We start from the raw sequence: 15218 nt of genomic DNA on the forward strand, positions 1-15218 counted from the left end.
AGGAGAGCTTGTTTCCACGAAATGTCATCCCAGGCTTACAGTTTTACAGTGCCTCTTTAAGGATATCGGGAGATGGGTTTTGATCGCTGTGCTGTATGAAGCAAAAATTCTCATGGAGAAGCCAGTAACAGTTTGTTATTCCTCAGTTAGGGTTTTAACTTTACACTTATGCTCTCCTCAAATGAACTCATCCTGTCATTTCATTAAAAAGGTCTATCCAACAAATTATCTGGGAATATCACTTTCTAAATGTTTAACATTCAACCTTATAGCAGAGTATCTATGAATATGTACACACTGTAGTGTAATGTTATCCAGAAAGCATGCGACCTACTCTGCATGTCCACGCTCCATGCCACACAATGAGTGTGCAGTTAACCTTCCGTGTGTATCAAAGCTTTGAATCATAATCATACATCTAACCACTGCCCTTCTCAGCCAATTTCCTTATTTCTCATCCTAACAGGTCTTCTTGCATCCCCCCAGTCGGCCCCGGGGAGCCTGGAGAACAGTAAGCCCAGTGAAAGCCGTATTAACGGTGCCGGTGGCAGCAGGGAAAACAGCACTGTAGACTTTAGCAAGGTGAGCTCCGACTACATCAAGTCCTCTTGTAAATATTGTTGACGTTTATCACTTAAAGGAATGGTTTCACAAAGATGACATTTGCATCATTCTCTAATTTAATTTCTCTTTCTTGGTCTTGAAACACAGTAAAGATCGGGGATCTTTAGTGAACAGGGATGTCGTTTTTAGCAAAAAAAAAAGTAAACAGTGACCAGGAACTGTTAAATTATAAAAAAGAAGAAAAACATCATTAAAAATGTATATTGCACCATATACAGTTGATCCATGTTATTTATAATGACTGCCAAATGATAAAGGGACCCTACATTGTTGAACACATGTAGATGAGGTTCATCTAATGTTTGTGAATTAACTTGTATAAAAGAAATTTGGCCGTCACACGCATATATAATTTCTGTATTAATAGTGCCTCATAGTAGGCCGGTTTGTTACAATGAATTAATTGTGGGATTACTAGTTTGCTTTACCCATTTAGAACATTTATTTTTAATTAATTTGTTTTTCTTATAATTTTAAGCACTGTTTGGACTTTCAATTTGAGGTATTTTATTTGAGTGTTCACAACAAGTTCTTATCACACAATCGTTAAAGAGGTTTTGGAAGCATTGTTTTTACCAGCAATGGTTTTGTAAACATGTCATAATGTAATTTAGGTTTTGCAAGCAGATAGTGAGTAAAAAATAGGCTAAAAATTTAAATTGGAGGTCGTGACTGTTTTTGTGCAAAACACTAACATTGTAAGTGGATCAAATGAGCGGTTTGATTACTGGCTCGAGATTCTTCTGACCAGAAAAGTCTCATGGCAAGATGGCAGATATGTTCCAAACACTGAACACACTCTGTGTCTGTCTGGTTGGTATCAGGACAGCCAATCCCCTTTTCACTGTAGTTGCGGCTCTCTGGGAGGGGGCGGAAAAAGGCCTACTGTAAGTCTCCACACCGTTATAACTTATAACCTGTCTTCCAGTGTGTCGTCATGGAGTGTTTCATAAGGTTGTGTTTGTGACTCTGGTCTTCTGTGATGTCTTGAGTGCTTAACCATGTTTTGATTACTGTGTGTTGTGATTAAATTATGTCTGAAGCATCTTGGGAGAAGGAAAAATGCTCCATTTTCAATGTTGTAGTACTTCACAATATTTCTAAATCTGTGTCTTTAGCATGAGACCATCAGATCTATTAAAGAGCCATCACAGGTTAGTTTCTGTTGAAACGTTGTGAAGTATTGGTTTGAACAGATTCTCATAGTTTTATGTTTTTATTATGACAGCTTTGTTTTAAAATAAAACAAACTCCAGACAGATTTTTTTCCCTCTTGTTTTCCAAAAAATGTCTACCTTGTTCTGGATGAATGAAATCACTTGAAGAAGATGGACAGCGTTCTTTACTTGGTTAAATTTGATAGTTTGTTTTGATTCTGCATTTGATCCTGAGCTTCAGATGGTGTCCTATTTTGTTAGGAGTTCAGTGACATCTTCCCACGAATCCTGATCCTGGTTAGAAAAATGTGACTCGCTAAGAAGAAAAACATTTCTCCAGACCAAACTGGTCTAGATTTTGCTATCTTGTGGATTGTGAAATATCACTCGTCTCTCATGTGTCAGTGGTTTGGTGTGTTATGTGGTTGTGCAAATGTTGCTTTTGTTCATTGTCAGTGATTCATCATGGAATTGTTTCTCATAATTTATATTTTTGTGTGAATTATAGTTCATGTAAAATTAGTTGATCACCGTGTTAAACTGAGCTTGGCAGAAATTTAGTTCCTGCGGACTTGTTTCAATAAATGCATGATTACCATAAACAACAAAAAAACCCATCAAATATACTGCTAATAGACTAGTTTGATTTCCTGGTTTTGTACTGTGTGGTTTACCTCCAACTACATATTACTGGTAAACCAATACACAATTTTTGAAGTTCATAAACATGGCAGTGCTTACTTGATCTTGTACTTATCTGTGCTCTTAAGGTGGACATGAATTTCATGAAGAAAATTCCTCCGGGTGCTGAGGCTTCAAATGTTTTGGTGGGGGAGGTTGATTTTCTTGAGCATCCAATCATTGCCTTTATACGTCTCTCACCTGCTGTCCTTCTCACTGGACTGACCGAAGTGCCTGTTCCAACAAGGTAGCACTCACACACCTAAAAACATGGCTTGCTTTTACATAAAAACACATAAATGGCTTCAATAGTTCTCTTATGGCTGGTGTTGTATGCAAATCCTTTTAAGCAACTATTTTTTTAATCTTTTTTTATGTTTTACAGATTTCTTTTCTTGATGTTGGGGCCTTTCGGGAAAGGGGGCCAATATCATGAGATTGGCAGGTCGATAGCTACTTTAATGACAGATGAGGTGAGGCATCCTCTTCGAATAAGTCTGTATCTCCTGTACTAATCTAACGTGCCTATAGCTCAAAACGTTCTTCTGAACTTTCATCAAAGAATCCTTAAAAATGATCAATTTACACAAAGATAAGTCAACACTGATAATGGCAAGAAATGTTTGTTGACCACCAAGTCAGCAATTTAGGACAATTTCTGAAGGATCATGTGACAATGAAGAATGCAGTAATAATACTGAGAATTCAGCTTTGCATCAAAGAAAGAAATTATATTTCAAAACATATTATAGCAGAAAACAACTATTTTCAATTATAAATAAATTTAGCAATATTACTGTTTTGACTCTATTTTTGATTACATAAAGCAAAAGACACTTTAGAAATATTAAAAAAATTCACAGACCCCAAACCTTTTGAATTATTTTATAGTCATTGAAGGAAGCTCAGCTTGTCTTCGCTCATAATCCTAATTTTATAATTGCAACAGTTGCATTTACAAAACAGCATTTTCAGTTCAATATCTTTTCTAACTCCATGACAGATCTTTCATGATGTAGCATACAAAGCCAAGGACAGGAACGACCTTCTGTCTGGCATAGATGAGTTCTTGGACCAGGTGACAGTGCTGCCTCCAGGAGAATGGGACCCCACAATACGAATCGAGCCGCCAAAGAGCGTCCCGTCTCAGGTAATCAACGGCTCCGTAGTAGTGGTAACCCGGCGTTTGCTGATTCTCTGAAAGAAGCCAGACATGAGCCACTGGGTTAACGAGGTTGTTGCTGCCATTTTTATGTGTGCAGGAGAAGAGGAAGATGCCATCCATGCCTAATGGCTCTGCTTCACTATCAGAGATTATCAAAGAAGAGGAACACCATGCTGGACCAGAACTTCAGAGGACAGGACGGTCAGTGCTAGTCTAACCTCTATCATTTATTTCCTGCTTACTTTCTTGCATACCTCAACCGTATCATTGTTGAGTTTGTCTATAAAAGTAGCTACCGTTATGCAAAGCATATATATCAAAACAGAACGGTTCTATTATATCGTGCCCTAATATGGCTGATGGGTTTATATACATAACGTACTTAGACATGTTGTGCTCTTGCATTAAGCCATTAAGTTGTCTGGACTTTAAGGACGTAATATAAATGTGTGTCAAAGCTGAACCCTGCTGAACAGTGTTAGTGAAAAAGAGAAGGGGGTGATGTCGGATTTACTTAATTCTCTTTTGATGAAAGAGGACCTTATTAAACGCGCATTAAATGGAGGGGGGTAAAAATGTTTTTATGGTGCAAATTTTGTGAGCCTTTCATGTTGAAGGTATTGAATAAAGGCGGTATATTTAACAGTGGCGCCCATCCTTTGATGTGTAGCTTAAAATGGCCGGCTGGCTGTGTAAGAGACCCGTCTATTAAGATGTGTTTTAAGAGCCCCACAGTGCTCTGAAAATACAACACACCCTAAGCAGCCATTAGGACAAAATGAGAAGCCCTTATAATATCATTACCGAATGCATTTACTAATTTTATTAATATAGGGACTTAATTCACTGTTACACCCAACAATCATTCGTAATTTCTAATTTTATAAGAAATAAATGGATGTTAATACAAAATATATAGCAACAGTATGTAATATTATTATTAATAGTAATAGTAGTAGTTTGTTAACCTCTGCAAATTTTAACTCCAAATTTGATTGCTTTTGTATGTGCTGATAGGATTTGTTATTTTATTTTCTTCATTTATCACAGGATATTTGGTGGACTTGTGCTAGACATTAAAAGGAAGGCTCCGTTTTACTGGAGCGACGTGCGGGACGCTCTTAGCCTGCAGTGCTTGGCCTCTATCCTTTTCCTCTATTGTGCCTGCATGTCCCCCGTCATCACCTTCGGAGGCCTTCTGGGGGAAGCCACCAAAAACAACATAGTGAGTCAGACTTGTAGACTTAGCCCTGTCTGGAAAGAATAATGGAGGATTAAATCTCTGAGTGGAACAGACGGTCTGAATATGATTCCGATTCACTGGAATCAAGAGTGTTTATTAAGCCTTAGTCTTTCCTTTATGCTTTAAAAGATATAATTCCTGCTTCCACAGAATGTGTTTATTCTCTGTTTAAAACTCTCCCACATTGTTGATGTCATCTCTTTCGTCTGTGTTTGTTTTAGAGTGCCATTGAGTCTCTGTTTGGAGCTTCACTTACCGGTGTGGCCTTCTCTCTGTTTTCTGGTCAGCCTCTCACTATTCTGGGTAGCACTGGACCAGTTCTAGTTTTTGAGAAGATTCTTTTCAAGTTCTGCAGGTGAGAGATTTCCTTTTGAATAGAGTGTCACACTGTTCCTCATTCACTTTTTAGAAATTGTGCCGAGAAACTGGGGCAATTTGAAATCCAGTACCAGCTTAATAGGTTAATGAAAATCATTGTTATTCATTGGATCCTTTATTTTATGTTGCGTGCAAACTTATAAACGAATGAATGTTGAGTTCTTCACCATGATATTTTATGAAATATCAGCACTCTTTAAATGCTCTTTGTCCTGTCATATTATTATAACTAACTATTGTTTAACAAAATTGAAGTATAAGATGTGACATTCTAGTCAATAGTTGACATTTTATGTCAATAGTTGACATTTTATGTCAACTATGGTTAAGAAGAGAAATGCAATTCTGATTGTTTCCCTTTTGTGAAAAATTTATTTTTATGCAGTAGATACCACAGCGCCATCTACTGGTGTAAGAAAGAGTTGGTGCGGCATTGATTTTAAACCACTTTTTTGTAGTTGTCAGTGTCTGATTAAAAAAAAAAAAAAAAAAAATTTATGCAGCAGTGCAAATATAAAACTGGATAATTGCTTGGTTTCATAAGTCTGTGTATCCGTTCTCTATACAAAAACACATCACTGTTTAGATGATGGTTGGATGTTGTTTTTTCATTTAGCAGACGATTTTATCCAGATGTGCTGTGATATTAGACATGTGCCGGTGTTCGGTAATGCAATATAACGATAATGAATATGCACGTATTGTTAGCGCGGGCGCTTCAACAGTCTGAAAATAATTATTCAAAATTACTTTTTTAATGTATTTTAAGAACACTTTTCCTATTAACTGGTTAAATGCACAACACCACTGTAAGCTGCCAAGACACGTGTGTGCTCTGATGTAAACAAGCATGCATGAGAACACGCAATAATATTTTTTTTATTTTCTGTGGAGTTCATCACAGCGCCTAATACTTTAATGTTTAGTCCCAATAGAATATTTATTTTAAAACTCTTTATTACTCTGCCACACTTTACATTAGGGCTTCATTATTTAACATTAGTTCATTAATTAGTTTACAATCTCCCAGTGAAAATTTCTTCTAAACATTCATTAATCTTAAGTCATTCAAATATTTAATAACATGTTGTTAAAGAAATTATAAACTGTGTGTGTTATATAAACTGCTTTTTTTAATGAAACTGAGCTAAAATAAAATAAGAGTTTTAAATTTTAAATTGTGTAAATAGATGTAACTTTACACATTTTTTGTGCATTGCTTTATTGTAATGAAATGTTCATATACTTAAAAAAAGGTATTAAACCTGTTACTCTGTATCATTACAGTACTTTTTTGCAACTATTAAATTATTATTATTTTTTTTTAATTTCAGTATTGTGATAATACTGTATACCGTGATGTAAGTATTGACAATTATTTACCCGTGATATATATAACATTTCTCTTTGTCTCTCCTCAGTGACTACGGTCTTTCCTACCTCCCTCTGCGCACTAGCATTGGTCTGTGGACGGCCTTCTTGTGTATCGTGTTGGTTGCCACAGACGCTAGCTCTCTGGTGTGCTATATAACAAGATTCACAGAGGAAGCCTTTGCAGCTCTCATCTGCATCATTTTCATCTATGAGGCCTTGGAGAAACTTTTCCAGCTCGGGGAAATGTTCCCTTTCAACATGCACGACAATTTGGATAACCTCACAGTTTATACGTAAGGAAATATTCACCTTGTTGTTTGTTTTATGTTGCACGCTTATTATAAGTTTATTCGTTTATCTTTTTTTTTAGATGTCAGTGTTCATCTCCATCTAATATCACAGAGAAGATGGTACAGTCATGGAATCAGTCAGGTTTTAGTCCAGAGACCATCAACTGGAGTGACCTTGATGTGCCAGTAAGGATTTCTTTCTTCACACTACAGTTTACGTTTTTTAATAGTGCTGCCAAAATAAACGTTAATATTAGAAATATGATTAACAGCATTACACATTAACTTAACACTTTAATTGTTTTATATTTTATGTCCAACTTCAATAGATATCAGAATAAGATGGATAGTCAAAAAGGGCAGCATCAAAAGTGTCCAGCTGCTAGAATATAATTTATCAGTAAATAATATAGAAACAGCATATATATTTTTTAACAGCATATTTTTTTTCTAAATCAAATGCATATAGAACGTTTAACAAAAGTATTTTTTCTTGTTCTGTGGATGTCTTTATCATCAAAGCTTAACATGAAAATTCTTTTATTTTTTTAAAAATCATTTTAGTTTCACTTGTATTCATATCAAATAAATAAAACATCTTTAATTGTTACTTGCTATTTTTTCTCTCTTTTTAAAGACTTGCAAGGAACTCCATGGCAATTTTGTGGGTCCTGCTTGTGGACATAATGGCCCGTACATCCCTGACGTATTGTTCTGGTCTGTCATTCTGTTCTTCACCACTTTCTTCCTGTCATCTTTTCTCAAGCAGTTCAAGACCAAGCGCTATTTCCCCACTAAGGTCAGTAGAGTCATGCACCGATCATGTGCTGATAGTGTTATTTCCTCTAACATTTAGTTTCTGTCCTCCAGGTCCGATCATCAATCAGTGACTTTGCAGTTTTTCTAACCATCATGATTATGGTCTTGGTTGATTACTTGGTGGGCGTCCCCTCTCCTAAACTACATGTCCCAGATACCTTTGAGGTAATGTTGTTTTCTATTAAATAATTTGTGGTTGTTCTTCTTGTTAGTTAGGTTGACGAGATCATGTTTGGTTGGTTTTAGGGTTTCTGGAATTTTAACCTTTGAAAACTCTTTCACCAAAAGTTATTTACATTTACATAAAAAATTGTATCATTATTTCTCAAAACACTTACTTTCACAGCTTTATAGCGTTATATCAAAAACAGATAAAATGAGTGTATCATTAATTAAATGTAGGCAAAACATTGTGGTAAATAATCTAAAATAAACAGAAAACTTAGCAGGGCTTATTTGACTCTAAACCACTCCAGCTGTTTCTGTTTTCTGTTATCCTGCTGAGCTTTGACTGTCGATTTAACCTCTCTTCTTTAGCCGTTTTCTATAAAGCCTAAAAACCAGGTGCTGCACTCTTGTGCAAGTATTTATCAGTAATGCTAAAAAAAAATAATATTTAGCAAAATTTCAAAATGCAAAAATTCTGCCTTGGTGCTGTTATAACACTTATTTTGTCAAAAAAAAAAAAAAATCATGCCAACCCTAAACGTTTTAACGGTATTGTAAAATATGTGCTTATTGAGTACTGTTTGTTTCGGCTTTTTTCAACGCATTAATTTATTTTGTAAATTCTTACTGTAAAAGATGTAGCGATGACCGGCATTCATATTCTATGCTATTTTGTCTAAATTAAAGTCTCCTGCTGCAAGTGAATTTGTACATCACAACATTATAATGTATGGTATAAAATATGAATATTAATTTTGAGAGATTGCGAAATAAGTGTTACGTTTTTATTAATTAACATTAGATAATAGCAAAGGCGATCTAATGTAAAAATCAGAGAAATAAGAATGTACAGTATTGATAATACAATACAGATACCAATAAAGTAAGCACTGTGTAATAGTAAAAATTGTTCATCACCAATAAATTGTTTTACTTTTGTCCAATAGCCCACCTCTAAGAACCGTGGCTGGCTGATCTCACCTCTTGGAGATAACCCCACATGGACGTTGTTCGCAGCAGCCATCCCTGCCCTCCTGTGCACAATCCTCATCTTCATGGATCAGCAGATAACCGCCGTCATCATTAACCGTAAGGAACACAAGCTCAAGGTCAGTTTGTCACCTGATCCGGTCTGTCAGAGCACTGCAGCAGTCTTGGGGCTCATGATTCTGTTCTTCTGCAGAAAGGCTGTGGGTATCATCTCGATCTTCTGGTGGTGGCCGTGATGCTCGGCGTGTGTTCTGTGATGGGCCTGCCCTGGTTCGTCGCTGCCACTGTCCTCTCCATCTCTCATGTCAACAGTTTAAAGGTGGAGTCGGAGTGCTCAGCCCCTGGAGAGCAGCCCAAATTTTTGGGCATTCGTGAGCAGAGGGTTACTGGACTCATGATCTTTGTGCTTATGGGTCTGTCTGTCTTTATGACATCTATTCTAAAGGTATGGCTTAGTTTAAAGTGCAGAGAAAAATTATACAATAATAATTAATCCTATAAATCAACTGTGTTATATTTCATACACATATCTAAGGCCTTTTAATTGTCAGCGTAATCAGAAATTAGTTTTTCTAATACATGATTTCTTTCGTATACTTTTTAGCAAGTAAAGGTTTTTTTTTTTTGGTTGTTACATTTGTCTATTTTCTGGGTTTTATCAAGTAAACAGAAGAATAAAATTGATACTGCTAATATTTAATATTCAATATACTTTTTGGCATTGTAAATACAAATAATAAAATGTTTCAGCTCAGTTAGGGCCTCTGAAATCCAACCAGTATTTTTTTCCCCCTTTAGGTATGAGCTCCATATCCTACTATATCATGCTATATGAACTATAGATTATAGATAATCAAAGATGCATTTTTTAAAATATTTTTTCTAAAGGCTCAGTAAACTTTTCCATTGCAAAAATAAAATAAAAGGCTATTAAAAATTAATGAATTTGTCTAATTTCTCTATAGTTTATCCCAATGCCCGTGTTGTATGGAGTGTTCCTCTACATGGGTGCCTCGTCGCTGAAAGGCATACAGGTTAGCACACTTTCATATTCCCCATAATTTATTTAATTACAGGATTGATTTGTCTTATTTATACATGCAGGTCAAACTAAGGCTATGATGGATGTGTGCTCATGTTGTTTGTATTCATTGCACTGCAGTTCTTTGACCGTATTAAACTGTTTGGGATGCCGGCAAAGCACCAGCCTGACCTGATCTACCTGAGATACGTGCCGCTGTGGAAGGTTCACATCTTCACAATAGTTCAGCTCACCTGCCTGGTGCTGCTGTGGGTCATCAAAGCCTCTGCTGCCGCGGTGGTCTTCCCTATGATGGTGCATTTCAAATCTCATAGGTTCTATTTACACCTTGTATTAACGTGTGTTTTGTGTATTGTGTTTTTTAGCCAAACTGCATTTGCACCTTCGTTTTGCATGTATTTATACTTAGATGTTGTATTTGCCTTCTGTAGGTTCTTGCTCTGGTATTTGTGAGGAAGCTTCTAGATTTCTGCTTCACGAAGAGGGAGCTTAGCTGGTTGGATGACCTGATGCCAGAAAGCAAGAAGAAAAAGGAAGATGACAAAAAGAAAAAGGAAAAAGAGGTACTTCGAGATGTGAACTGAAATTTTAAAGATGGCCCTGTACCTATGTACATAGCGTGATGCTGTGCTTGTCTTCTATTGATAATCTATAGCATGTTATTCTCAACGCATATTAAGCAATCACCTTTCATGTCACTATATGTCTACCAAGGAAGCACAGCGTATGATGGAGGATGAAGGAGGAATGGAGATCCCTTATGATAACGGGGACCACCTGGAGATTCCTGTGAAGACCCTTAAAGTCAGGTTAGTGAAAGTTAATAGCTGCAGTATGAGATCTAACCCTGTATGAGCTAAGGCATTTCTTGTGGGTTTCTCAAACACCCTGTGTTGGCCTCATTCAAAGGCTGATTCGGTACTTTTTGACCTGTTTCTTTTGAGACAGATCTGACAGCGTAGTCTCTGACACCTCATACGAGGAAGACACGAGCGGAGTGGTTGGTCTTTTGTCTACTCTCAGGCCTGCTTTAGTTCTGGTTACTCCCTTTTTACAGCTATTAATCATCACTTACGTTTATTTAACACAGTATTTGCACATCACGATGCGAGTGCATGGTTATGAGTCGTAATCTTCCTCTGACAGCTCTGCATTGGTTAAAGTTACTGATGCTCCTCATTCGATTCACCCAATGCAGAAGAGATTCAGATGATGATTGTTGCTCATGATTTACCATGTATGTTTGGTTATTGACCGTTCACGTTTAAACCAGAGCTCAGATATATCTAAACATATTAACCAGGGCCATCTCATTGACAGACAGCTGTGTCATTGACCTGTACTCTTGTAATGCTTTGCTAACAGGTTACAAGAGCATTGTCAGAGTGCTAACTCTCATTGCTTTAACAACAGGCATTAATATGACAGCAGAGACTCATTTAGCCTTTAAAGGACAGCTCAAGACTTTTTTTCACATTTTCTTGCCTCATGGCCAGTGTAATACACATTATATGTGATTCTGATTGATTTATGGTTTGAATAGGACAATATTTGGCCGAAAAACAGCTATGAGGATCTTAGCAATAAATATTACCAATCAAAAATTAAGTGTTGATATATTTACAGTAGGACTTTTACAAAATAACCAGATTTTTACTTAATTTTGACCCAATAAAATGTATTTTTGGGTATTGCTACAAATATATACGTTAATTAAAGGCTGGTTTTGTTTCCAGGGTCACATATATGGCTTTATTGAATTTTGATGGTCAGCTGTTAGATGATGTGTTCAGATATTTTAATATAATATATAAACAACAGGATTAATCATGATTAACTGTATCTATATAAAAAATATGCTCAAGCAAGTTGTTGTTCACTATTATGACTACATACCATTTAGACATACGTTACTTTAAAAACGTTTAGGGTCAGTAAGACGAATTTTACATTTTAAGAAGAAATTACATTTTTTTTGACAAGGAAGAGATAAATGAATCCAAAGCGACAAATCTTTTAAAAAAGGAAGTGGCTTTACTTTTTCAGTTCAACTTTCTATGCATTAAATAATCATAAGAAAAGTTGCTGTTTCCACAAAAAAATACTAAGCTGTGTTAAATGTATTGTTTAGCTTTGCTACCAGAGAAATACATTGTATTTTAAAATATACCAAACAGATATTTTTTAAAGGATTACTATAATAATCTTTAGAAGTATAACTACTGTTACCTGCTTACATTATTGCTACATGTATTTTATAATATATATATGATCTTACTGACCTCAAATTTTTAAATGGTTTGGTATTTTTTTTTAGACACTTATTGAGTTATAGGTTTGCCTGTGAATGTGGATTAAGAGTTCAACAATTGATTTTTTTTTTTTGTTGTTGTTGTTCTTGTTTGGCAAGTTTGGTCAGTTTTGTCTCATATCTGCTTAGTGTCCATTTCATAGTTACTTTATCTTATCTAGAATGGTCTTCTAGAGGAATGTTATAAAAACAATTCCATAAGGTTGATGTTTAGCTATTTTTAGCCAGGGAGCAAGTAAAACTTTGTCTATCTGACTCAAATGTGCTTTGATTACTAACATGACATTTTACTCATGAGCATCGCACCATTTAAATGCTCACCTCTGAAATAACACACAGGGTTTCTTCCTCTTTGGTTCTTCTGATGTGATTTGTCATGCTTTATTAATCAAACGGCCATCAAGCACTGTGCTGGTGAACAGGAAGAGAAATGAGTGTGTTAAAGTGTGGGCGACCAGCTGTAAGTGCTCTGATGTGTCTTTTCTGCAGCACTGACCCCTCTGTGGTTAACATATCTGATGAGATGGCCAAAACTGCTGTGTGGAAAGCTGTTGCCATGAGCTCTGACAGTGCCAAAGTATTGAAACCTAGTGCCAGGTAGCCTTGTTACTCTAACCTCATCCCTGTTTTTCATAGCACTCTTGTTTCCTCTCTCCGCTTCAGCTCACAGCCTGTTTTCCTGCTCAGATGTAAAACTGTACAGAAGAACTCTGAATTTTAACCATTTAAAATTGAATTTAAAGGCCCGTCTGTCCGAGATTTCATTTGAATGTATATTGTTAAATTTGATTCAGTGCAACTACTTAAGACTGTGTTTATGAATAATTTAATGAGATTATTGCAAATTAGTCCTTACATTATTATAGTCCCAATAAATTATATACAGAATTTTTTTCTGTATTTTAAAAGTATATTTTTGTAAAAATTAAAAATTATATATATATATATATATATATATATATATATATATATATATATATATATATATATATATATATATATATATATACACAAATTAAAATAATTGTAATAAATAATTGTTTTATATATATTAAATTTAATATAAAAATATTTATATATATATATATATATATATATATATATATATATATATATATATATATATATATATATATATATATATATATATATATTAAATTTAATTTAATAAAATTGAATATAACATTATACATTAGTATTAAAATGTAATATATATCAAATTTCATTTAATATATACAATTTTTCTTTATTTTAGAAAAGTGTCTTTTATTTTTTCCAAAATTTGGATTTTCTAAAAATAATTTGCTTGTTTTCCCTTGTCTTCACGTGACCAGTCCTTTATCTGCTGTTTAAAAACAATGCCTGTCTAACGTGTGTGCTGGATTTGCTTGCGCTTCACTGAATCTGATACTGTGTGTTGCAAGTATGTCGATATAATAACATTTAGAAAATGGTTGACTCCTGCTTCGAGTTAATTTTCTCTCATCTTACGTCTGTTTTACAGTGAAGAGAAGACGGCCAGTATTAAGATCGATGTGGAGGACGAGCTGGGGGATAAGTGTGTAGATACAGAGACGTCATTATGAGAGCTCACTGTGGACACGTGCTGGACCCTTCCCAGAGTCCTCTAGTATGGAACAGTGTTGCTCTGTTCTGTCTGTCCCTCCAACCTGCCAAAGTCAAGCCAAAGGTAGAGATGCCCGATAGAGGGCTGAGAAATGACTTCCAGGTATATTTATCTAAGTTTCTATTTTTAATCACACCAACTAGCCCTTTTTTATTTTGTACAGTTCATTTTTAATATGAATAAAGCACCACGATTTCAGACATGTAGGGTATTGTATGAAGAACTCCGACTATTAGGTTTCATGTTTTTATTTTATTTTCTTAATTACATTTTTCTGAATAGAAGGAAGACAAAGTCTTTTAGGGTTAGTTTTACACACTAAAATCCTCTTTCTCACGGTACCACAGTTTTCAGATCATCGCCTAAGATTTTTTTGTTGGTTTTTTTTCAGTACATTAAAATGCAGTTTGTTTGTTTTAGCAGAATGCTGCTTATTAATAAATAAATAAATTAATAAATGCATATACAAGGTGGTGATATTAGGCTGAATGACTGATTTTCCAAACTACAGGAAAAAGTGTGCAAAGCGAACACTTCAAAATGTCAGATGAAGGACATTAAATCTAAATACAAAGTAAATTATTATTTTACTGTAATTGTAAAAATGTCATTCCCAACGATGGTCTGACAGATTTCTTGATGATTTATGTACAAATACTATATGAAAACAAAAAAGTTCAGAAGGAGAACAAACAGACCGATTCTTGCAGTCGCTCTGAAAATAAATATTAATTTCGAACTTGAATAATGCAAATTGCTCCAGATTGTGTTAGAGTTTTTCCCCACATTCATTTATGTGTTTACATTGTTTCTCTTTGTTAGTGTTATAAAATTAGAATTTTGTATTATTAGTATGTCTGATTTTTATTTTTATTTTTACAATGTGTAAATCAACTAATTTATTAACGGTCATTTAATGGTCAAGTAGGCGACGCTGATGATGGGGCAGAAGGACTGCTGCAGAGTTGTTGGCCTGTCATTTCTTTCCTCTTCTCTTACTGGTGTTAATGTGCACTTTAGGTAGGCTTGCCATCATGGCTGTAGGCCTGACAACAACTTATTTAATCTAGAGCAGTCTCAGGAAACTTTTTTTTTTGCACTCTTTCCCCACACTACTCTTTTATGTTTAAAAAAAAATCACATGTCCTCCGTTTTTCATTTAATTTAGTGAGAAATGTATTTTAATTTTACACTGGACAATAAAGTTGCCTTTTATGCCATTTTGTTCATGCTGAAAACCAATGTTGATCTCTTTTTTATATATATATATATATATATATATATATATATATATATATATATATATATATATATATATATATATATATATATATATATATATATATAAA

General features: G+C 34.8%; 1 protein-coding gene across 10 annotated transcripts in view; it reads left to right on the forward strand.

Moving 5' to 3' along the window:
* slc4a7 (solute carrier family 4 member 7) overlaps positions 1-15111 on the forward strand; it is a 37144-nt gene extending 22033 nt beyond the window's left edge. For 5 of the 10 annotated variants that reach the window (XM_043260141.1, XM_043260149.1, XM_043260140.1 and 2 more), the window contains 20 exons: positions 467-582; positions 1449-1511; positions 2552-2709; positions 2848-2935; positions 3466-3612; positions 3725-3828; positions 4678-4852; positions 5092-5225; positions 6670-6915; positions 6993-7098; positions 7550-7711; positions 7783-7896; positions 8847-9008; positions 9083-9334; positions 9855-9923; positions 10052-10225; positions 10363-10494; positions 10646-10740; positions 12732-12839; positions 13747-15111. In XM_043260141.1, the coding sequence (XP_043116076.1) occupies positions 467-582; positions 1449-1511; positions 2552-2709; positions 2848-2935; positions 3466-3612; positions 3725-3828; positions 4678-4852; positions 5092-5225; positions 6670-6915; positions 6993-7098; positions 7550-7711; positions 7783-7896; positions 8847-9008; positions 9083-9334; positions 9855-9923; positions 10052-10225; positions 10363-10494; positions 10646-10740; positions 12732-12839; positions 13747-13828 (2687 nt within the window). In that variant the 3' untranslated portion in view covers positions 13829-15111. Of the gene's footprint in view, positions 1-466; positions 583-1448; positions 1512-2551; positions 2710-2847; positions 2936-3465; positions 3613-3724; positions 3829-4677; positions 4853-5091; positions 5226-6669; positions 6916-6992; positions 7099-7549; positions 7712-7782; positions 7897-8846; positions 9009-9082; positions 9335-9854; positions 9924-10051; positions 10226-10362; positions 10495-10645; positions 10741-10879; positions 10932-12731; positions 12840-13746 lie in introns of all 10 variants that reach the window. The other 5 variants (XM_043260142.1, XM_043260148.1, XM_043260147.1 and 2 more) reach the window with 3 other exon arrangements.
* The last annotated feature ends 107 nt before the right edge of the window (positions 15112-15218 follow it).

This window comes from Puntigrus tetrazona, chromosome 16, assembly GCF_018831695.1.
Source record: "Puntigrus tetrazona isolate hp1 chromosome 16, ASM1883169v1, whole genome shotgun sequence".
NCBI lineage: Eukaryota > Metazoa > Chordata > Actinopteri > Cypriniformes > Cyprinidae > Puntigrus > Puntigrus tetrazona.